Source organism: Leptonychotes weddellii, chromosome 2 (assembly GCF_054177405.1).
Source record: "Leptonychotes weddellii isolate Sample4059 chromosome 2, ASM5417740v2, whole genome shotgun sequence".
NCBI classification, from domain to species: domain Eukaryota; kingdom Metazoa; phylum Chordata; class Mammalia; order Carnivora; family Phocidae; genus Leptonychotes; species Leptonychotes weddellii.
Window position 1 is genome coordinate 73,011,473 of NC_138370.1, and position 23,120 is coordinate 73,034,592.

The 23,120-nt window shown below is 36.7% G+C and overlaps 1 protein-coding gene and 1 long non-coding RNA gene across 3 annotated transcripts in view; one reads left to right on the forward strand and one right to left on the reverse strand.

The window, feature by feature from the left end:
• Positions 1-1,052: 1,052 nt before the first annotated feature.
• On the reverse strand, positions 1,053-10,727 carry SCOC (short coiled-coil protein). The gene is given in 5 exon segments (XM_006752390.3): positions 1,053-2,630; positions 4,130-4,213; positions 4,550-4,621; positions 10,522-10,663; positions 10,665-10,727. Coding segments are annotated over 5 exon segments (489 nt in total). The 5' UTR covers positions 10,713-10,727; the 3' UTR covers positions 1,053-2,487.
• Positions 10,728-10,757: 30 nt separating this feature from the next.
• Positions 10,758-23,120, forward strand: part of LOC102728594 (uncharacterized) — a 106,886-nt gene continuing 94,523 nt past the window's right edge. Inside the window, exons 1-2 of one of the 2 annotated variants that reach the window (XR_014142845.1) lie at positions 10,758-10,971; positions 17,987-18,027. This is a non-coding gene — a long non-coding RNA (uncharacterized LOC102728594). The remainder of the gene's footprint in view (positions 10,972-17,986; positions 18,028-23,120) is intronic. The other variant, XR_014142844.1, reaches the window with a different exon arrangement.

Below are 23,120 nucleotides of genomic sequence, written 5' to 3' on the forward strand. Positions count from 1 at the left end.
CAGAAGACACTTAACCAACTGAGCCACCCAGGTGTCCCAAGGAACTTCTTTATCATCAGGGACACACTCTTCTTAGGGTTTCCCAGGAATATCCCCACAGTCGCTTTGAATCAATACATGTTTCCCTTTATTCCATTTTCCAAGTTGAGAGGTTTTATTTGGGTTTCCTGTCCTCACTACACCATTATAAATGGGCAGACTTAAGGGTGAGAGGAAATAATTTTCCCATCAGTTTAGACGTTGTCAGACTATTAGAAGCCACATCTACAACTGATGGACCTTGATGAAGATCCTGGATTTTGAGTTGAATCAGTAACTGGTGAGGAGGGGTTGAGTATGTTCTATGCATGGGAAGAAGGTTGTGCACAGAGACTTAACAGCAAGAGAAGAATGCTGTGGCTGCTAGTTGCTACCAGAATCCTCCATGTGCTTTTACGGTAATAAAGTTATAGCTGGAATATGGCTTCTAGCCAAAGACTACATTTCTCAGCTCCTGCAATCTAGATATAACTAAGTCTCCTCACCATTGGAATGTAAGAAAACATATGTGCCGTTTCCAGGCAGGCCTAACCCTTTAAACTTTGCGTACGTGTCCCATGTAGTTTCTCTGTAAATTAGAATAGTGATTAGTTAGAGTGATTTAGAAGCCATGGTCAAAAATGGCAGAGCTATCCTCAACTCAAGTCCCTGAATCATTATGTGGAACAAAGCCTGCTAGCTTGCAGTGTTTAACATCAAGACCATTAGTTGGGAGAGAAACTTCTATATTATTTTATTAGCATATCTCTTGTTACAGGAGCTTAGCCTAACCTAAAAATTATAACCACCTTTCCCCTGGCAATCCTGGGTCTGTCTCCGAATTCTTTGTTTTATTTCAAAAACTTAATGTATAATATCCTGTAACGTTTGTTTTAATAAAAATATTCCCCTACACATACAGTAACTAGTACTTAAATAAGATACGCTACTTAACCCTGTGCCTTTGAACAACCCTGGATATACCACTACACCATTATACACACCACAGTTACTATATTAACACACACACAATCTCTGAAACAGCTTTTTATTAAACAGCAAAGCAAAATTGCAACACAATTTTAAATGTTTGTAAATTAGGTCACAAAAGGGATGCAAAATATTTGCAGTATAACTATTATATTCATACAGCTAAAGTCATTCATTGAATCGTACACCAATACAAACATAAGATTATTCCAGGATTAAAAGCCCAAATCTAACAACCAAAACTGTATTAGTGGATCTCTTTTCCTATTTAACATTTTAACACTACTTCTGATACTAATTTTCTTACCAGATGGAATCTACAAACTAAATTTTTAGAAACCGTAAAAGAGTGACTAAAACTCTGCAAACCAAGTAGTTAGGTTTACAGAAAATTCTCTAGTATACATGTAAAACTCCCTCATTTTATTATTCATGATTCCGATACTAATACACCCTAAAGGGACTTTGCAAAAGATCTGCTGGGTACTACAAATAAAGGTTAAGACTAAACTCTTTGTAACTGTTCTCTTCCAGATGTGATTGACATAAGGTTAGTCACATTTAATCTACTTTCTCGGAGATATATATATATACATATATCTAGTCTGTGTCAGAGATCACACAAATCTGGAGTAAAAACAATTTGGAGTTGATTACTACTTACTGTTTGCCAGGTACCTTTCCCATCCTATTAATGTTTTTCTCAAAATTTTCTATTCCAAATGTATAACCAGAGCTCATCTTTCCAGATACTAATCTTTCTCCACGTTTTGTGCAAAAGGAAGGTTTTAACAACCAAACCTTCCCAATTTGACAATTCCGTTGCAAAGAAAAGTCTTCATATTTATAGCCTCTGTTTTCAACTGATTAAAGAGAAACCAACAATCCTATCTTATTATTAACTATGAGAAGCCCTAACTGAGAAAGTATCTTATTTTAGTAAGTTTCAACAATTCAAGCTCAGGTTACTCTCACAGATGATTAACTATTAAAATTACTTTTACAAATGTAAAACCAATTTTTTCCTTAGGGGAAGGGAAATGGAAAGGAAGAAGCAAATGGAGAAGAGGCACAACATGGTGGACAGGGTACATAAAGCTGTGCGTTCAGTACATGATTTTGGTCACTTTTCACAACACGGTGGTTATTTTCTTGTATCTCTTACTATGCCTATAATAAAAGACAGTGCTAAACTTATAAATCAAAGCAAATTTGATAAAACATTCATTTTCAAGTTTCATAAATATATGCATTTCTAATTATAAAGTCTCTACATTTGCATGTTTTCATAGACTAACATATTATACACAAACTCATGAAGTCTTCCGTTATGCTCTTAATTTTGCCTAGATCTGACATTATCTTCATAAATATTCAATTAAGCCACAAACAAAAGTACTATAACTTTTTAAATCTATCCAGGTTTTAAAGAAAAAAAGATCAGCAGCAATTCCATAAAACAGAAGGGATGTCAATCCCTTACTTTCTTTTGCTTTTTGTGTCAGTTGTTTGAAAAACACTAGAAGCTGACATGAGGTTTTCTATATATTGTCCAAGAACTTGGTTTTCTGATTTTAGCTTCAGATTTTCTTCCTTAACTGCATCTACTCTTGCGGAGAGGTCTGTATTTAAGAATAAAAAAGTCCAGTATCAATAAAATGATGGCAATGACTCCATATTATAAAAGATTTAAAATTCATTCTTAAGAGAGAGAACACAATCTTTAAATTTTCTGCTTTTAAATTCAGGTAACTTTAGAAATTAAGGTAAACAAAGTAAACTGAGTGCAAGTTAATAGCCAAAATTCTTAAGAGATTTCACATTAGACTAAATGTTGGTAAATAGCATCTATGTTGAGTAGTTATTTCTTAAAATGGTTATTTCCATAAGATACGGACTTGGTTTTTAAAATGTGAATTTTGATTCATGTCTTACCAACATAAAAAAAACTGTAACATCTTTGTTAGAAATGCTTAAGAAAATGTGGCAGGCAAATACAACTCAATTTATACACTGGATATGGAAAGTCAGTTTCCAAGCAATTGAGCATTTTGTATTTTTACATTTGCAAGAAATTCAAAAGACATAGTTCTTAATGATCAAATAAAACATTCTCTCCATTCATTCATTTAACAACTAAGTATTGGGTGCCCTTTAAGAGCCAGGCACTGTTCTAGAGGCAACTGTAACAAAAGCCCTTGCCCTCACAGAGCTTACATTCTAATGTGCATGTGGGCACATGTGCATTTGGGGGGCTCCAACCAAGTAGGGGTCAGGAGAAAAAAGAAGGGTAAGAGTCCCAGGAAGCAAAAGGGAAGCTGCCTTTTTATATTCATATAGTCAGCGATATTTTGATAAAGGGAATTTGACCAGAGACCTAAAAGAAATGAGGGAATGAGCCATATAGAATGCGAACACCTAAGGGAAAGAGATTCAAGCAGAGAACAGCAACCACTAAGACCCTCAGTAGAAGTTTGCTGAAAGAACAGCAAGGAGGTCAGTGTCTGAGGTAGAATGAATGAGGCAGAGAGTGTGACATGACTGACTCTGAAAGGTAAAAGGAGGTAACAGATTTCCAGAGAGTAACCTGGCTTTTATTAACTGTGAAATGGGAAGCCAGTGAAATGACATGATCTGCTCACCCTGCTATTAAAACAAAACAAAACACCCACAACCTCTTAATTTCATTAAAAACCAAGATGTTGCAGTGGTAGTATTAATTTTATGTAAGACATTCAGAAAATGAAAAAACTCAGATCAACCCACTTTTAATCTCTGAAGCTAAAACACTTTTAAAGTAAAAACTTTAGTATAAGCTTTATTAAAGTGGACTTAGTAATAACACAAGGCAGGGGCTTAAGGGGCTCTCATGTAATAAACAGCATTACATTAACCCCAGAGGGATGCACAGGAACACTATTTGACTTTCTTATTGAAGCACATCTGTTCTTTAAAATCACTAGCCAAAGCTGCAGGCAGGAGGGAAAAGAAACTATTGAAATGGACTTTGAAGTTTATACTTTTAAAAACTGGGGACACGCTAACAAAATTTAGCAAAACAAATGCTTACAATTTCAACTAATTAGATATTATCCAAGAAAACTACAAAATGGAAGCTAACCTTCAAGTGTGTGTTGAAGTTCCAACACTTGATTAATAAGTCGTGTTTTTTCCTCCAGTTCCACCTGATTTTCAGCATCCACTGCTGTAATACAAAGGTTCAGATTTACTATTAATTAACATTAGGTACCATTTGTGTAGTGTAGCACTTAAAGATATGCAAAATTTTTTATATTATCTTACTTGACTTAAACAAGAGCCCTGTAAAGGAAACAGTTAGATGCCCACATGGCAGATAAGGACACCAAGGTGAAGATAAATTGTTTTGCCATTATCAATCCTTTCTAGAACTAGAAAGGATATAAGTAAATTAGCCAAATCCAAGCCTCTAAATATTGCTTCTCTGTTCTTTCCATTGCTTAATTAAGCCAAAAGCATCCACAAAACCAGGAACTCACAAAAAGGAAAATAAAGCACATACCATCCATGTCGGCATTCATCATCTCGGGTAACAAGCTTTTGGGTCTTGGGTACAAAATCCTTGATGAATGGTCTGCAATAAGAGAAAGTTAGAAACAGAAACATATAGCAATAAAATACCACTGTACATTTACTAAATTTTTTAAAGGAGATAATGATCAAAGTTATGGAAGAACAAATACAAAATATTAGAAATTTTAAATATGTTATCTTCTTGGAAAGCAGTATGGTAATAACTTATACTCACAAAAACATTTAAATATTTTTTAATAAGCAATTTTGTTCTTGGAAATTTAACCTAAGGAAAATTACAAAGAAGGAAAAAAATTATATACATAAAAATTCACTTCAACCTTATTTACAACCCATGAAATTGGAAACAACAGAAACTGTCCATTCAGAGTCTAGTTAATAACTGTAGTTTCTAATCTAGTGGCTACTAAAAATAATTATGATGACTATAACATGGAAGAATGTTTACAAAATTGTGTATTCACTGATGTAAATTATGTAAAATACACATAAATACAAATAAAGAGAACAGCAAAATGAAAAAAGCTCTTATGTTAAGGATGATGATAGGGATAAAGACAAATCTCTTTAAAAATATTTTTCATTATTAAAGAATTACTTTACAGGAGCGCCTGGGTGGCTCAGTCGTTAAGCGTCTGCCTTCAGCTCAGGTCATGATCCCAGGGTCCTGGGATCGAGCCCCATATCGGGTTCCCTGCTGAGCGGGAAGCCTGCTTCTCCCTCTCCCACTCCCCCTGCTTGTGTTCCCTCTCTCACTGTGTCTCTCTCTGTCAAATAAATAAATAAAATCTTTAAAAAATAAAAATAAAAAAAATAAAGTATTATTTTACATATGCCATTTAATACTTTTAATTGATAAAGTTCAAGAGAAAAATACTAGCTATCTGAAACACTAATACGGGAAAAATGAAAAATATCAATTTGTTACCTCCTGGTTATGGTTAAAACAGATTAATTAGGATGTGTATAAGGAAATAAATATCAACATTTTATTGTTTCTGTAAAAGGTTCCAAAATATTGGGGCACTTGGGTGGCTAAGTTGGTTAAGCATCTAACTCTTGATTTCGGTTCAGGTCCTGATCTCAGGATCATGAGATCAAGCCCCGTGATAGGCTTCACACTTAGTACAAAGTCTGCTTAAGATTCTCTGTCTTCTCCCTCTGCCCAACCCTCCACCCACAGGTGTGTTCTCTCTAAAAATTTCCAAAATATTAAAACATAAAATTCCTGTGAAACATGTTCTGCTCTATAGCTAACATTCATTTCATATTCAGTGTGCTCAAGATTTTTAAATAAGCCAGATTATTACTGGAAACAGATCTGGTAAGCAATCTAATCTACTCACTGAAGCAATTTAGACCTGTCAATATTGTTACTCTTTCAACAAATTATTTATAGAGCACCTTTTATACCAAAGCATTTTTATGCCTCTATATGCTAAATAGTAGAACCCCGACCTACTGAACAAGGATGTCTACATTCTAGAACTAGAATCATAAGAGTTATCAGTGTATTGAATATTCCCTCACAGTTTCAGTTAATAAAATTGTGTGACACTTCAGATACTAGCATGAACGTGAAAATAAAATGCTCAGTGTATGTATAAACTACCTCTGAAATAAGAGATCATTTGTCTATGTAAACATCCTTTACATAGCATTATTAAAGAATTAGCTAGCTACAAATGGTATAAAACTGACCTAATGTTTAATAATTATCTACTCTGAGTCTTCTAGCATCTATCTACTTATCTAGCATTAGAGCTATTTCCCTCAAATTGTTTTCATATGGCTTTAATTCTCAGGTTCTTTGTACTTCTGAGAAAGTTCACACATATGTATGTGATATAATATGTACATATTATATACATGTTACATCTGCATTATACATATGTAATATATCACGTACATAATATGTAATATGCATATAAACTTTTTCTGAAGTAAAAAGAACCTGAGAAGTAAAACCATGTGAAAAAGATGTAATATATATAGTTACATATATATTATATACTATATGTAATATATAAACATATATTAATATGTAATACATATTAGTACATCTACATGAATCCAAGTAGACTGATTACTAAAAATCTCTTCAAAAATTCTTTATATTATTCAACTTCAAAAATTATCCTTCTCCATTCAGTCGACAACATATTGCTTTATAACTGAAGAGGTGGCGTGTTAGCAGTGAAAACTTTATTTGGCACTTGACATAGCGAAGAGCACTTTTCCTACCATTTCAGCTACTGACCTGGCTAACACAGGTCTGGGATGGATGACATAGGCAACAGCCAAAAGCAAAAGTGATCCTGGGAGTACTCAGCAACAGTAGCCTGCAGCTTGGCTATTTCCCCTGCTAAATAATATACAAAAGTGCTTCAAAATCCTAATATTTAGTGTTTTTAAGAATACAAAACAAAATTTTCATGACAGCTGAGAAGAGTTATAAAATACACAAGCAAAGCAACATGTAATCATGCAATCAATGCAACTGACTTTGAAACTAGGTTTAGTATAGGGATGTGGAATACTTCTTTTGCCTATGTTTCAGTCTAACACTAAAATTAAACCAAAAATTCTTCTACAAAAGTAAAGTGTTCCAAATTGATCAATGTAATAATGAAGCCAGTTTCTGAAATTTTGGCCACAAGGAACCCAAACGATAGAAAATCTTTGTATGGTTTATCAACAGTTTGACTTCATCTGAAAAAAAATGAAAGAAAAAAAGGCAGAAAAATGGGGTGGAGGAGGCTTATTAGAGGGAAGCTTAGAAACACACATTGAAGACTGGGGTGGAGGCAAGAGCACAAAAGCCCAGTGGGCACAAGGACAGTGCTATGCGATATACAACACAACCCAAGAGAACACTATTCACATCATAGTCTGTGTAAGATTGCACCTCGAGGATTGTACAGTGCAAAATCTGCCAACTCTATGTGGCAGCCCTGTGCAAAAGGGTATTCATGACTCTTCAATGAAGCAGACAAGAGCACTGCCAGCTACCTCTGCGCGGTAAGAAAGACAAACAGCAATTTTCTCGTATTCTGATGTGATTAAACAGGCTAGCCTCAAAATGCTATTCTTGTATATATTCAAGGTCTTCCAGTAAATTTAGAGTAATAAGCTGATTTATTATATATATATAAGATCAGAAGGTTCACTGAGTTTTTTGTTTTTTTTTTTTAATATTTTATTTATTTGACAGAGAGGGAACACAAGCAGGGGGAGTGGGAGAGGGAGAAGCAGGCTTCCTGCCGAGCAGCAAGCCCGATGCGGGGCTCAATCCCAAGACCCTGGGATCATGACCTGAGCCGAAGGCAGACACTTAATGGCTGAGCCACCCAGGCGCCCCTCATTGAGCTCTTTATATCAAAGTATTCTAGCCACAGATTTTCTTTCAAAATAGGATCAATCCTCAAACCTCACAATGTCTACATTAGCACAGGTACTATGTCATAATATGCACTTAATACCAGACTGAGTTTTTCAACTATAAAACTCAGTCTTTTTCTCAGTCTATAGTTGCTATCACATCAATCCAATTTCATGTGAAATGTGCTTTTAAGAGTTCATTTTTGGGGTGCCTGGATGGCTCAGTTGGTTAAGCATCCTACTCTTGATCTCAGGGTCCTGATTTCAAACCCCGCATTGGGCTCCGCACTGGGCTCCACACTGGGCGTGGAGCCAACTTAATAAAAAATTTTAAAAAAAAAAGAAAGAAAGAAAGAAAAGAAAAGAAAGAGAAAAAAAAGAGTTCATTTTCAATTCCTTCTGTTCCTGTACAAAAATGCAAAGCCGATGTGAAAAGAAAATCCAGACCAAAGTATCTCAAGCATGAGGACATTGAAAGGAGAGTGGGGTTCTAAGGCTGATCTGTTTATCCTAAAGCTGCCTTCATTCCGAAATGGATATTGTTCTCCCAGATCTGTCAACTCTGACCTAAGCCTGGGCTGAATCTGAAAAGCTTTTATCAAAAATCACAGTACGTTCTGGGCCTATTTTCATCTAGCCTTGGTTGGTAGAAGAGAATCTAGAATTATTTTGGTAATTTAAGTCCAGGAAGCAAAAAGTACAGAGAGAACAAGAGTCAGAAAGTGTGACAATCATTAGGATGGACCCATTTTTCCATGCCCACATACCTGTGATCAAAGACTACTGTTTTACCAAAGGAGACCTCTACCTTCTCTTATAGTACCCTGAACAGTACCACTGTTAAGAAGCAGTTTAGCACAGTGATAAAGGACATAAATTTATATTACCTGGATTTAAATCCTAGCTCTGCTACTTATAAGCTCTGGAAACTTGAGCAAGGTTAACATCTCAGCCTCAGTTTCCTCATCTGTAAAACGAGGGTAAGAGTATGTACCTCATATTTTTGTTGTAAGAATGAGTTGATATATATAACTTGCAATGGTATCTCATACATAGAAGGTATTCAATAATGTTAGCTATTATCTCCTCTACCTTTTGGCTCTAATTCAGGCCACAAAAAGAAATTTTGGTAAAATCATCTGGTCTAGCTGCCTCATTTTACAAATAAACCGAGGCCAAAGATAATAACGGCTTACCCCAAATCACTACTAGGCTAGTTTTTTCCATCACACCACCACAGGTATGCTCTGAGACCTAAGATTTTGAGACTTTTTCCTGATATCCATCCAACTTCAACCACCCAACTTCTCAGCATCTAAAACTGATTTTCATATCATCCGCTTACTAGTGAACAAGTAAGACTACTAAAATAATGTCATTGCTCATTAATATACTAAATGCTTTACATATATTATTAGTTCATCAAATCAACAGAAGGGCATTGTGATTTATATTTGTGGGTACTATACCTCAGAAAGGCTACGTATCTGCCTTAGACTTCACAGCCAACGTTTGTACCAAGATGTTGAAAGCAGGTCTAACTATAAAGTCCCTGTTTTTTCCATTGTATAATGGAAATACAGCCCTAATCTATATTTGCCAAATATTTTGCAATCTTTGATGTTACATTCCTTTGATATTTTACGAAGCAACTGAAGATAAATTTCATTCCATTCAAGCTGCATCAACTTTCAAAATGGTTTGTCTGTTCAAGTTTTGAATTGTTCTGGTCAGACAAATCCAGTTTCAAGATTCCACAAGATTAAGGGATTGGCCAAATGAGGATTGGAACGGAAGCTAGATCCCCAGAGAATGGCTAGCTATAGTGAATTTAATCAATGAGTACAGGCACAGAATATATAGGCATAGCTTTGGATCCTCAGGTACAGACATACAGTGCTGGGGACATAGCAGAGCAGGTCCTTAACATTGCTACGTCATAGTAGTGGAATCGATATATTGTATAACAAAAGTCCTGCCTTTCGAAAGGCATCTTCTTTCTCCTTTTCGGTCCTAACTCCCCAAAACTTGCTCGGCAGGATCCTTGAGGGAAGCCCAAGTAGAAACTAACCCGGGAGCTCCTTTCGGTGCCAGGAAAGCTGTCGCCAGCCCTTATTTTACCGCTCGCTCGCCACCCTCCCCGCCTTGGCGTCCTCTCCTGCCACCTCCCGGGCTCTCGGCAGAGCAACCACGGACAAGTGCAGGCGTGCCAGGTCCATCCCGCCCAAACGCCCCTTTGCAGTCCCAATTCAGGGCGGGAGGCTGGACAGCGGCCTTCGACTAAGAGGCGGGAGAAGGCGGCGGGAGGTCCGCCTCAGGGACGGGAGCAACCCCTCCCCCAAAGAACAACTGGGCCCAATAATGAGATGAGGAGGTTGCGCAGAGATTCTTCACGGAGTCAGGCCTGAGGCGCCCACCAAATGCCCAGGCCGCTCTTCCCGGGCGCCTGGTGCCCCGGGCCGCGTCCAGCCCTCCCCGCCCTCCAGTTCCTCGGCTGTACCGAGGTCGCAACTCCAGTCGCCCGGGGCCAGGCCCTCCGCTGCCCACGACTGTCCTCACCTGATGTTGAAGGCTCTGGGAGTAGGAGGGATCGGGAAGACGCCTCAGGCCCCAACACTTGGACCAACTGGTACCGGCAGCCCCGCCCTCTGCGCCCACAGAGCGTGCGCCGTGTCGGGAGTCCCGCCCCGTCCCGCCCCGTCCCGCCCCGTCGCCCACCAATCCCCACTCAAGAAGGTACGCCTGCGCATTAGCAGTACGACGCCCCAATCGTCCTTTGTCAAAGCCCGAGGATCCACCTTTTGCCCTAACAAAAAGGACGTTGGCATCCAATCAGGATTGAGGCTGTTGTAGGCGGGTCCGGTAAAAGCAACAGCCAATGACAGTACAGAAGCGAAGTTAAGCGTGAGAAAACCAGTCCAAAGAAAGCGGCTCTTCAGTCTCAGCAGGAGCCAGAAAATTGGGATCAGAAAGCCAGTATGGAAAATTTTGACAGCTGTCAGGAAGGAGGTTGGTAAAATCAAATACTGGGGGAGAGAGAAATCATTCAAATTTAAGAAAAGGGCATTTGTGGACATAATGGATAAAGCCAGTACAATACCGAGGTACCTCAATTCTAAAAGCAGACTTTTCCATATTTTTTAACTTCCCAAATCGGAAAGTTCGTTAAGTACACCCCTAGTGGATTGTTCATCTCCACATCCTTTCCAAACGATTATTACATCCACAGTGCACTTGACCATTTAAGAATATTTTAGAATTGAGAAAATACCTTAATATAGAGCTTTCGCTCACCTTACCTCATTTTGATTCTCACAGCAACCCACAGAAAAAAACTGAAGCTTAAGAATAAATGCCTTGCTCAAGGTCATACATGCAGTGTGAAATGCTGCGGCCAGGCTTTGGCATGTAATGTAATCTGGCTTGATAGCGTTCATTGATATCTAGCGCTTGACACAAAGCGGCATCCTGCTTGTGTTTAATATTTGTTGAGTACAAGGTAGTAATACTGTATTGTTTTGGCTTCGGCACATTCTCCTGAGTTGTAGAGGTGAGCCTATGTCTGTCTGTTTCTTGACTTTTCACTTCTGGTTCAGTTTGCTGACATACCGCCTTAATCTTTTTAAGGAATATATAAAAAATCTTCCATTCAGTATTTGAGAAGTATACGTTTGGCTGGACTATGATACATAATTTGAGAAAATGTACTAGAATGCAACACAGGACCTAAATAAATGGAAAATAAGAAAGAAAGGCCCAGGGTATATCCAATAGGAGTGTCAAAAAGAGAAACTAGAGAGAATGGCTGTGAGCAGTATTCAAAGAATGATAACTAAGAATTTTTCAGGATTGTGGAATATTTGAGTGCTCAGATTCAGGAAGCACTTATTCTTGAGCAGGTTTAAAACAAAGAATTCCATATGTGGATATATCCTGATGAAACTGCAGAACACCAAAGACTAAGAACTATTAAAAGCAACTTTTTTTGTTGTTAGAGCACCTTTTTTTTCTTTTTAGTTTTAAATAGAGTAAAATATACATAACACAAAAAAATTATCATCTTAACTATTTTAAAGTGTACAGTTCAGTAGTGTTGAGTATATTCACATTGTCATGCAACCAATCTCCATAACACTTTTCATCTTGCAAAACTGAAAGTATACCCATTAAAAAACAACTTCCCATTTATCTCTCCCCCCAGCACCTGGCAACTGCCATTCTTTCTGTCTCTATGAATATGACGACTTTAGGTACCTCATGTACGTGGAATCTCTTACAGTATTTATCTTTTTGTGACTGACTTATTTCACTTAGCATGACATCCTGAAGGCTCATCCATATTGTAGCATGTGTCAGAATTTCCTTCCTTTTTAAGGCTGAATAACATTCCATTGTAGGTATATACCACATTTTGTTTATTCATTCATCTGCTGATGGACACTTGGGTTGCTTCCAACTTTTACTTATTGTGAATGCTACTATGAACATGATGTGTGCAAATATCTCTTTGAGACCCTCTCGTCAATTCTTTTGGGTATATATCCAGAAGTGGAATTACTGAATTATATGGTAATTCTATTTTAAAAGCAACTTTTTAAAATGTGGTGATGACACAAGAATAGACAAAAAGAAATTAGAGTACCTGTACCTGGAAGTTGGTATACACTAAAAGTGTCTGATAAGAAATAAGTGTTGGGCAGGTTGTGGGAAAGAACTATGCATGACTCTTGAAAGTGTAAATGGTACAATAATTTTGTTGTTTCTGTGGTTGTTTTGTTTTTTGTTTTTTTTTGTTTTTTTTAAGAGAAAGAGAGAGAGGAGGGGCATACAGAAAGTAAGAGAGAGAAGCCCAAGCAGGCTCCACACCCAGTGCCAAGCCCTATGTGGGGACGCTTGATCCCATGACCCGGAGATCATGACCTGAGCTGAAATCAAGAGTCAGACACTTAGCCAACTGAGCCACCCAGGCGCCCTGGTATAATAACTATGTTAATTGGCTATAGAAAAGACAAATGATGGTGGTTCTAGTTAGATTGGCTATTCATATAAAAAATGAAATTAGATTCTGACCTCCACCACAAATAAAACTCAATTCCAAATGAAGTAAATGTGAAAAAAACCCTCTAAACTTTTAGAAAACGGATGTCTTTATGACATCACCTTAAGGAAGAAGTTGTTAAACCAGACAAAACAGTACCATTCGTTAATCAAAAAGATTAAATTTTGATTGTTTTATAAACAGAAGAGAGAAAAGTTTTCAAAACAGAAGAGAAGATAATTTTAATCAAGTGAAAAACCACAGACTGGGAGAATATAGTTAAGCTCTGAAAATATAAAGAATTCTAACAATTTAATATAAAAACTTATTCATATAACCCAAATAAGCAACTCACAGAAGAGGAAAACTGAATAACCAGAAAGATCTTTTTTTAAATGCTCACCTTCACTAGTAATCAGGGGAATTCATATTAAAACAAGATAACGGGGTCAGTTCCTTTAAGAAGATGCAAAATCCTAATAGTGCTATAAAATAGCACTGAAGCAAAAACTGATAGAACTGAAATAAGAAATTAACCCACAATGCATTTGGAGAGTTCATCTCTCCCCTCTCTGTAATTTGTAAAGCAATATACAGAAAATTAGTAAGGATACAGAACTCAGGTTCCAAGCTTGGCTTACACATTAGCATCACCTGGGAATCTCTTAAGAATTCTAAAGAACAGGCTACACCCCATACTTATTAAATCACAATCTCTAGGGTTGGGATATAGGCATTAAGGAGATTCAAAGGTGATTTCAACAGAGTGCAGGCAAATTTGGGAACTATTGATATAGAAAACCTTAACAGTCCTATCAACCAGTATGACCTAATTGATACAGAAAATTCCACTCAATAACTAGAACATACCTTCTTTTCAAATGTACATGGAATATTCAAGAAAATGGAACATATTCACTATCATGAAACAAACCTCAACAAATTTAAAATAGTTGAAATCATATAAAATATTTTCTCTGCGCACAGGGGAATTAAACTAGAAATTAATAACAAAGATATTTGTAAAAAATTTGGAAATTAAGTAATTATATAAATTCTACACAAACTCTTTGAGAAAATAAAATATGAAAGAATACTTTTCAACCTTTTTTATAAGAACAATGTTACCTTGATTCCAAAACCAGACAAAGACATTAAAAGACATAAAACTGAACATACACACGGAAGTCCTTAACATGTTTTTAGGAAATCAAATCCAACAATTGCCCCTAGACAGAGAGCCTAGAAAGTTGTGATTCTGGCCCCATGAATTTCACTTCTCTCATAGATTATGGCCTAAAGCTAATTCTAAAATTCTTATGGAGGGCGCCTGGGTGGCTCAGTTGGTTAAGCGACTGCCTTCGGCTCAGGTCATGATCCTGTAGTCCCTGGATCGAGTCCCGCATTGGGCTCCCTGCTCAGCTAGGAGCCTGCTTTTTCCTCTAACCCTCCCCCCTCTCATGTACTCGCTCTCTCTCATTCTCTCTCTCTCAAATAAATAAAATCTTTTAAAAAAATTAAAAAAATAAAATAAAATTCATATGGAAAAACAAAAGATCCAGAATAACAATTCTGTAACAGAACCACAAAGTTAGAGGACTTATACTACCTTACTTCAAGTCTTATTATAAAGCTAAAGCAATGAAATAAATGGAGTATTGTTACAGACACATAGATAAATGAAACAATAGAATTTAGGAATAAACCTACACATAATATGGTCAATTGATTTTCACAATGGTACCAAGGTATTTCCAAGAGAAAGGATAGGCTTTTTTTTCCCAATAAGCTGGAACAACTGGATATCAGTATGGAGAAAAGAAACTGAACCTCAACTCCTTCGTTATTAGCATACACAAAAAATGTTAATTCAGAATGGATCATAAACTGAAACATAAAAGCTAGAATTATAATCTTCTAGAAGAAGCCAAAGAAAAAAAATATTTTTTTGAGAACAGTTACAAAACAAAACAAAACAAAACACCCAATCAAACAAACCTTTAAAAGAAAAAGAATGATTCATTGAACTTTGTAAAAATTAAAAATTTCTGCTCTTTGAAAGACGCCATTGAGAAAATAAAAGACAATTTATAGACTGGGGAAAATAGCCATAATACATGATCTTAAAAAGGACTTGAATTCAGAATATCTAAGAACTTTTTCAATCAATAGTAAAAAATATCCCTGTAAAATAATGGAATATTAGCAATAAAAAGTAACAAACCAATATGGATGAATCTGAAGTATATTATGCTAAGTGAAAACAGCCAGACAGAAAATGTGCAGACTGTCTGATTTTATTAATATAAAACCCTAGAGCAGACAAAACTTATCTATTGTGATAGTTGAATCAGTGGTTGCTTGGGGTTGAGGACAGATAGAGAATTGACTACAGAGGGGCATGAGGGCACTTTCCGTTAGAGTGGAAATGTTCTATAATATTTTTATTGGTGGTTATACAGTATATACAACTGTCAAAAGTAATCTTCTGTAACTTAAATTGTTTGTATTTGATTATATGTTATTTTTCCTCAGTGAAACTGATTTTTTTTAAATGAGAAGACTAGCCATGATTTCTTTAGGGTTTGAAGTATGCTAAATATGCTACATGTATTATTTTACTCAGTCCTCAAACAATCCAATGATGTAGGTATTATCAAACTCATTTTGCAGATGAGGAAATTAAGGCTCAAAGAGCGTCTTGTCCAATATCGTATAGCTTGTGTTAGGCTGAATTCAAACCTATCTTTTTTATCTGTAAAGTTAAGTATCATAAAACCTACTTTATTGAGTTGTTACTAGGATCATTAGAATTAAGTGAAAATAAGGCACTGCAAAGACTTTCCAAATTGAAATGACTTTGAAACCATGGCCCAAAGAAAGTGTGGGTTGGAACTTGCAGCCTCAACCTAACCAATTCAAATTCTTACTAAAACAAAAATATTAACATTCTCCATAGGACTTAAACCAGGCCCATGGTATCATAATGTAATAATTATGACTGGATCCACAATTATTCAGCTTATAAAGAACCATGAAAATCTCAATTCGCATGAGTATAAAAAATTAACAGATAGCAACACTAAGATGGCACAAATGTTGAAATTATCTGGACAAGATTTTAAGCAACTATTAAAAACTACTTGAATAAGCAATCATTAAAAATCCTGAAACAGAAGTTATAACTGAGAGTATAAGCAACCCTATAGAAGCTATAAATAAGAACCAAAAGGAAACCTTAGAACTGAAAAATAAAATAACTGAAATATAAAACTGCAAAGAATCAGTGGTAGGATGAAGACGAAAGAGGGAAGAGTTGGTGAACTTGAGGAAATCTCAGTAGAAATTATTCAGTCTAAACTACAGGGAGAAAAATGTTGGGAAAAACAAACCAACCAACCTCAGGAATGAAAGACAATAAAAGAGATACCATTTTGTGTCATCAGAGTCCCAGAAGGAAAGGAAAGAGTATGGTTCTGAAAAATACTTGAAGAAATAATGGTTTTCCAAGCTTCACAAAAGACAATTTCATAAGAGATGGGTGTGATGAGGAAAAAAATGTCTCAAAGGCTCTGGGGATGGGGTATAATGAAAAAGACTGTTGAGAAACACTAATCTAGAGCACAAACATCACTAACATCACAAAGAGAACCCATTAGACAGCATTTATTTCCAGATGGAAGAAGAATGTACCACCACCTATGAAAGAGTCTTGCAAAAAAAAAAAAAAAAAAAAAAGGAAAAGAAATTTCAACCTGACCTGATCAAGCCCATAAATATGTAGCAATTTAACAGGAAATACAGAGGGCAGAGAGAAATATATTAAATCTACCACGTGGACAAAATTAGCAAAATCTGGCTATGGAAAAATAAACAAGACAAAAACAAAAAAAAGAAGCCCTTTTCTTCAACAAAAAGAAAATAAATTGCACTGGGGGAAAAAGAATGGAAAGAAACCTATAGATAAAAGGACACTTTAAATACATCTTTTTAAAAACAGACCAAAAAATCTAGGTTTATTTTGGATGCTAAAGCCATTTAAAAGATGCATGAAAATGATTGCCATCAAGTAGAATATGATTAGAGTATTCACCTTTTTAAAAATTCTGGGACGAAGCATATATCTTGTAAGATAATTTAGACTTTAAAGGAAGTTTTTAGATGAACTATCTCAAAAAATGTAACATACCAAAGATAACCATAAAGTTAGAGAGCAATACATCAATCACAGAATGTTGCAAATTTGATAAAACAGTGTTGCTAATAATTAAGATCTGCCCTTGAATATAGAAAAATCCTTGAAATAACAAAAATGTGACAAAAAAGAACAGTACACCCAAGTGGATATAAAAAGGGAGTTGAAATTTTAGCAAACTAGTCATGAAGTGAACATTCATTAAGCTATACATTTATTTTTATACAGTATTCCATATTTGCATTATATTTTTCAATTAAAAATGGTTTTAAAATAACCATAAAACTTCCCTTCTTCTGAGCAAGGCAAACACACATACAAAAAGAAACCACTGAAATTACACAGAAATATTTAATTATAAGAAGAACACTTGTTATCTGGGATATGCATATGTTAATATTATAAAACATCTAAGTAAAAGCATAAAATTAAAATTCTCTTCATAGAGAATGGAGAACTCCAAATTGAAAACTATTGTTACAAAGCAATGTATCATGTGAGGAAGAAATGATAAATAGTAGAGAACTTCCAAGATCATTTTGATGTTCCAAACTGACATAATCTCATCATGAACATGAAACTTCTAACTTGTCTTAAGTAATTAGAGAGTTCTAAACATACTGTGGATATTTTAAAGTGAGATATGCTAAACGGAGGCATTTTGATAACTTTCAAGTGTAACCAGGTGTGTTCCCTGATACTTTAAGCTCATTAATTTGCAAAATATGTTTCATCTCATTCCTAAATAAGAACTCACATTTTCCTTTTTACTTATTTTTTTCCCTTGAAAGGTTATTGAATTCATTGGAGAATGAGTGCTGTCCTAAATTTGGTGAGTAAAGAATATACTGTACCTGTTGAAAATTGATTTCAAAACTTAATAGGATACCATACTGGGGTTCCTGGGTGGCTCAGTCAGTTAATCGTCCGACTCTTGATTTTGGCTCAGGTCATGATCTCATGGTTGTGGGATCGAGCCCCTATTTGGGCTCTGTGTTCAGCACGGAATCTGCTTGTCTCTTTCTCTCTCTCTCTTTCTCAAATTGGTAAATAAAATCTTAAAAAAAATAGTATACCATACTGCTATTTGGTAAATTAAGCTGTTCATGTATACTTTTCTCAAGATTATAATTTCTTGATGATAACCAGTAGTTGGCTAATTTGATGAGAGTTATTTTCATTCATTGGTTTAATAGAGAAAAAGTAAGAAATTACCAGTGTATTTTTAGAGTTTCTCAAATGAGAATTCAGAAGGACTTCAGGGTCTTCATGGAATCAAGCTTTGAACTTTATGGCAAAAATGAAAGTAATTGGGAATGATTATACAGTCTTGATGCTTATTTTTCTCTACACAAAGTAATGTTTAATCAGTTTCTCAAAGATTGGTGCTCATATCTCTGGCTGTACAAGATTAGCTTTTAAAAATCATTGCATATTTTATTGTAATCAAAAAATATGAATAATACAACCAACCCTCAACTTGCTGATGTCATTGCCTAGAACAAAGCCAAGTTAAAAAATAATGTTATTTATGGGGCAACTGGGTGGCTCAGTCTTTAAGCATCTGACTCTTGATCTCAGCTCAGGCCTTGATCTCAGGGTTGTGAGTTCGAGCCCCATATTGGGCTCCATGCTGGGTGTGGACCCTACTTAAAAATAATTTTAAAAAATATATATTAATTAAATGGTTAATTTAATGTGGCAAAAAGTGTGATGTTGGTGTGCAAATGACTGGCTCAGAAAGCCTGATCTATCAGCCTTGCAACAGGCATTGGTTTGAAGAAGAGGAAAGCTATGTTCCAGTTCTGGCTCAACCTATATTCATCCATTCAGTTCTTCATATATTTACCATTGAAAAATTTATTTCAATGTTCATTATGAGCTAGATACTGTAGAATATCCAAATTTGAAATTAACCGTAAGTCTGTGGGGGATGAGTCACTTTACTATAGACTCCTGTTTCCTCAAATGAGGGATTGTAATAAAGTTCATTCTGCTTCTCTAATATTACATAAAATACCACTGAATTTATCAAATAACACTACCAGTGAGTGATAACGGATGGTTTCCATATTTAAGAGTCAACCTGTGATGGTTTGGTTGTGTCTGGCCATCGAGCCCTTGGTAACATGCCTGCCATGTTCTGAAAGCTTTCTTGAGTGATTTATTTTGGGGCCACTCCATTCCAGTTTTTATTATTTTGGGTTTCTGTGATTCTCTATACAGAAATCTACCATTATCAATCATTTGGGCTGGGTGCCTGTTCCACGAAATCTTTATAAAACAATCTGCTTTAAAATCAACACTAATCATTGGGCTCTGGGAGCATAAAGGGGATTCTGTTTTAATAGGACAAAGTGATTCTTTGAAGGGCATAGGAGTCAGGGTAATAGTGAAACTAATGTTTTGTATGAGAATGAACATGCGTCGCTAGCAATTCCCTAAAATGCAAGTGCTAGTGGATTTTCTTACTTCCAGTATATAGGCATAGTTCTCATAGTCTTCTGTTCCTCTAGTAACTGTTTCACTAAAAATAACCAACTTGGGAGAGCTCCTCTCTCAGACTCTGGGACTTTACATTACCTTTTTTTGTTTTTTTTTTAAAGATTTTATTTATTTATTTATTTGACAGAGAGAGATAGAGAGCGCACAAGCAGGGGGAGCGGCGGGCAGAGGGAGAAGGAGAAGTAGGCTCCACACTGACAAGGGAGCCAAATGCGGGGCTCAGTTCCAGGATTCTGGGATCATGACCTGAGCCGAAGGCAGATGCTTAGCCAACTGAGCCACTCAGGCGCCCCTGAGATTTTACATTACTTATAAGCTAACAAGTTAGCCTGTTACGTACTCATGAATGCTGGAAGGAGACATGAGGTGCCTGGTCCAAGTCCAAGGACTTTATTACGCAGAGCTCGCCAGCAGCATGAGCTTCGTGCTGGTTTGCTTCTGTTCTCCATGTCTCCCAAGTCCCACAGTAGAGAGGCCGGGGGCCCAGATGGGTGCCTGCATACACAGTGGGTTACGGTACAGGGAGGAACATTGAGCTCAGGGAATCTATTGCTTTTACAGTTAGTGGAAGCAAGCTTGCTCTTTAACCAGGGAGAGGCATTACCTCAACCCTTAAAGTAGCTCTCTGCAGACACACCCCAAGAACTGGTCTGGGTAAAGACCTTGTGCTCTTGGCCTACCAGCAAGAACATGTCCTGACGCTCAGGGCTCAATTCGGACTGCCTCTCCCTGCACACCTCTAACTTGAATAATCTTTAGTTCTATGACAAATTCCCATCTTCCTTCCTCCTTCCTCACACAATTATTTTAGGGAAATACTACAAGATGTCTGTCTCGTAAAGTGATGGTGGGAGGCCTCGAAGTCGAAGTGGAAGAGAAGCACGCTAGCCAGCATGGAAGAAGCATCAGTGGGAAAGTCAATGGCACAGTAACAAGCATGTTTTTAAAATAAATCAAGTCATATTTTCTAGCTAATTTGGAGTCCTACCCTTTCTTTTTCACTGTTTCACCATACTTTGCAACAATCAGAAGGAAGGACAAACCTGTTGGTAGTTTGTTTTAAAATAATGGTTAAAATGAATAATTTTCAGGGTAGTGATACTCATCACAGCAAAAGCAGATCAAAGCATCCTCAGTTTGAAGCAGAGATTTGTCCAGGCTCCCTTTCTTCTTTTCTAGTGAAGGCAGAAAACAAGAGAAAGCCTTGCTACTCAGGGATGATGGTTTTGCTTGTGTCCCTGCTCAGAAACATCCTCTGTGTCTGGTCTACAGTCTGATGACAACTAATTTAAATCAGTTCAAGTCCTCTTAAAACTGTAGAAGAAATAGGTCCTCAAGTTATGGAAAGAGCCCAGAATGCCTTGTTACTCATCCTTAATGAAAGAATTGTGGGTTTTGAGTTTCTTTATGTACGACAGGAAGCAAATTGTAAGAAAATACAATGTAGGTTTCATTTTGGGAGAAAATTGATATGGCCATCAGATGTACTCTAGAGTTCATCCTTCTTACAGAAGTTTCTTCAGAGGTGATCTCTCTGGATCTTTATGTGTCAGGGCATTAATTTCACTTAGAGCATTGTTCCTCCCTTCCAAAGGCTTTTCTGTTGAAATAGATTTTAATATTTTTGTCTAACAAGCATCACTGGCCACAGCCCAACTCAGAATTTTAACATTTCTTGCAAGTATCTCTGTCGTTCAGTTTTGGATTTGATGTGAAAGTGTATCGTCTGCTCTTAACATCACCTCATAAAAGCCACTGGCTCTTGTGCTGCGAGGGGCCATCTATAGGAATGGGAATTATAGGGCTTATCCTAAAGGTCTGTTGGGAAGACAAAATAAAAATAGCTGAGGGAAATTTACCTGGCATGGTGTCTGTAAGAACTAACTGTATCTAAAACCTCCTATACCTGATTCCTTAAATTCCTTGAGGGCACCAGTTGATCCTCTTCATTAATGTAACCCCATTGCCAATCCTGGTGCCTACATGTGTGTCCATAAATACAGGTTGAATGAATGAATGAATAAATGTTCTACCACTTTTTCTGTCTTATAAAAAGCAGACGTGGGGCGCCTGGGTGGCTCAGTTGTTAAGCGTGGGCCTTCGGCTCAGGTCATGATCCCAGGGTCCTGGGATCGAGCCCCGAGGGTCCTGGGATCTAGCCCCGCATCGGGCTCCCTGCTCTGAGGGAAGTCTGCTTCCCCCTCTCCCACTCCCCCTGCTTGTGCTCCTGCTCTTGCTATTTCTATCTCTCTGTCAAATATATAAATAAAATCTTTAAAAAATAAATAAATAAAAATAAAAAATAAAAAGCAGACGTGTCTGTGCTGCATTAGAGGATGATACTGTATTTCCACAATGTCTTTCCACCTCAGAGCTCATTTGACTTTCTGTCAAAGCACCTCACTGCTCATTATCATATCCCAGTGAGAGGCCAGAATAGCCAAAGAAGTAATTTTCCTTGTGGTTCTAGTCAGGGCTCTTCACATTTTCAGAACATTAGGCACACATGAAACATCACCTATAGTGACAACCAATGTGACCTCATCCCAACATATGCCTCTGACAACTGTCAGCAGATATTCAGAATAAACCTAAAGACACCACGAATGCCATTTTGGGGCCAAGTAGCTAGGGAACTGCGGGTGACTTGATTGCATGTATTCGCTTTGAGATGATACACTAGTGACCTCTAGTGGCAAAATTGATTCAAGATGTTTCTATTTTCACAACAAAAAATTTTACTTCATTACCTCAATCCTATGTTTTCCCTTCATTTAGTAACATTTTCTGTTTGTAGAATAATCTGAATTATGCACAGTGACTTGTATCTGTTAATATCCAAATATTATTTTTGCATTTCATAGAATCACAGAACTTTTGAGCTGAAAGAATGCTCAAAAGGATTTATTGGTTTTATTTCATCATGTGCCGAAAATGAGCCCCAGAGAAATAAAGTGACTTGCCTGAAGTCTTACCTCAGGGGTGGGACTAAAAGTCTAATGAGTCTAAGGATCTTTCCAAACTTCAGAAAACTGCACCCCCAGCTGACCTCTGACCTCGTCAGCATGAGACACTCCCCAAGGGAGAACTACCCAGCTAAGCCCTTCCTGAATCTCTATGCCACAAAAATAGTGAGCAAAATAAAGTGAATGTGGCTTTACAACACTAGGTTTTGGAGTATATTACACAGCAATAATTATCAGAACAAAGAATTTATTTAGGAATTTTTTTGGATTCTACAAAAAATACCTGTTGAAAAAGACAAAGTGATGTATGCTTCTCAAATATTCATAGAACCTCAGTTGATCTATTAACAGGCAATAATAACAGCCCTAATAAATCAAAGAGCTCTTGGTCAAAATGAACACATATTCTAATTGATAGAAATACAAATTCTCCCTTCCTTAGACTTCAGATTTT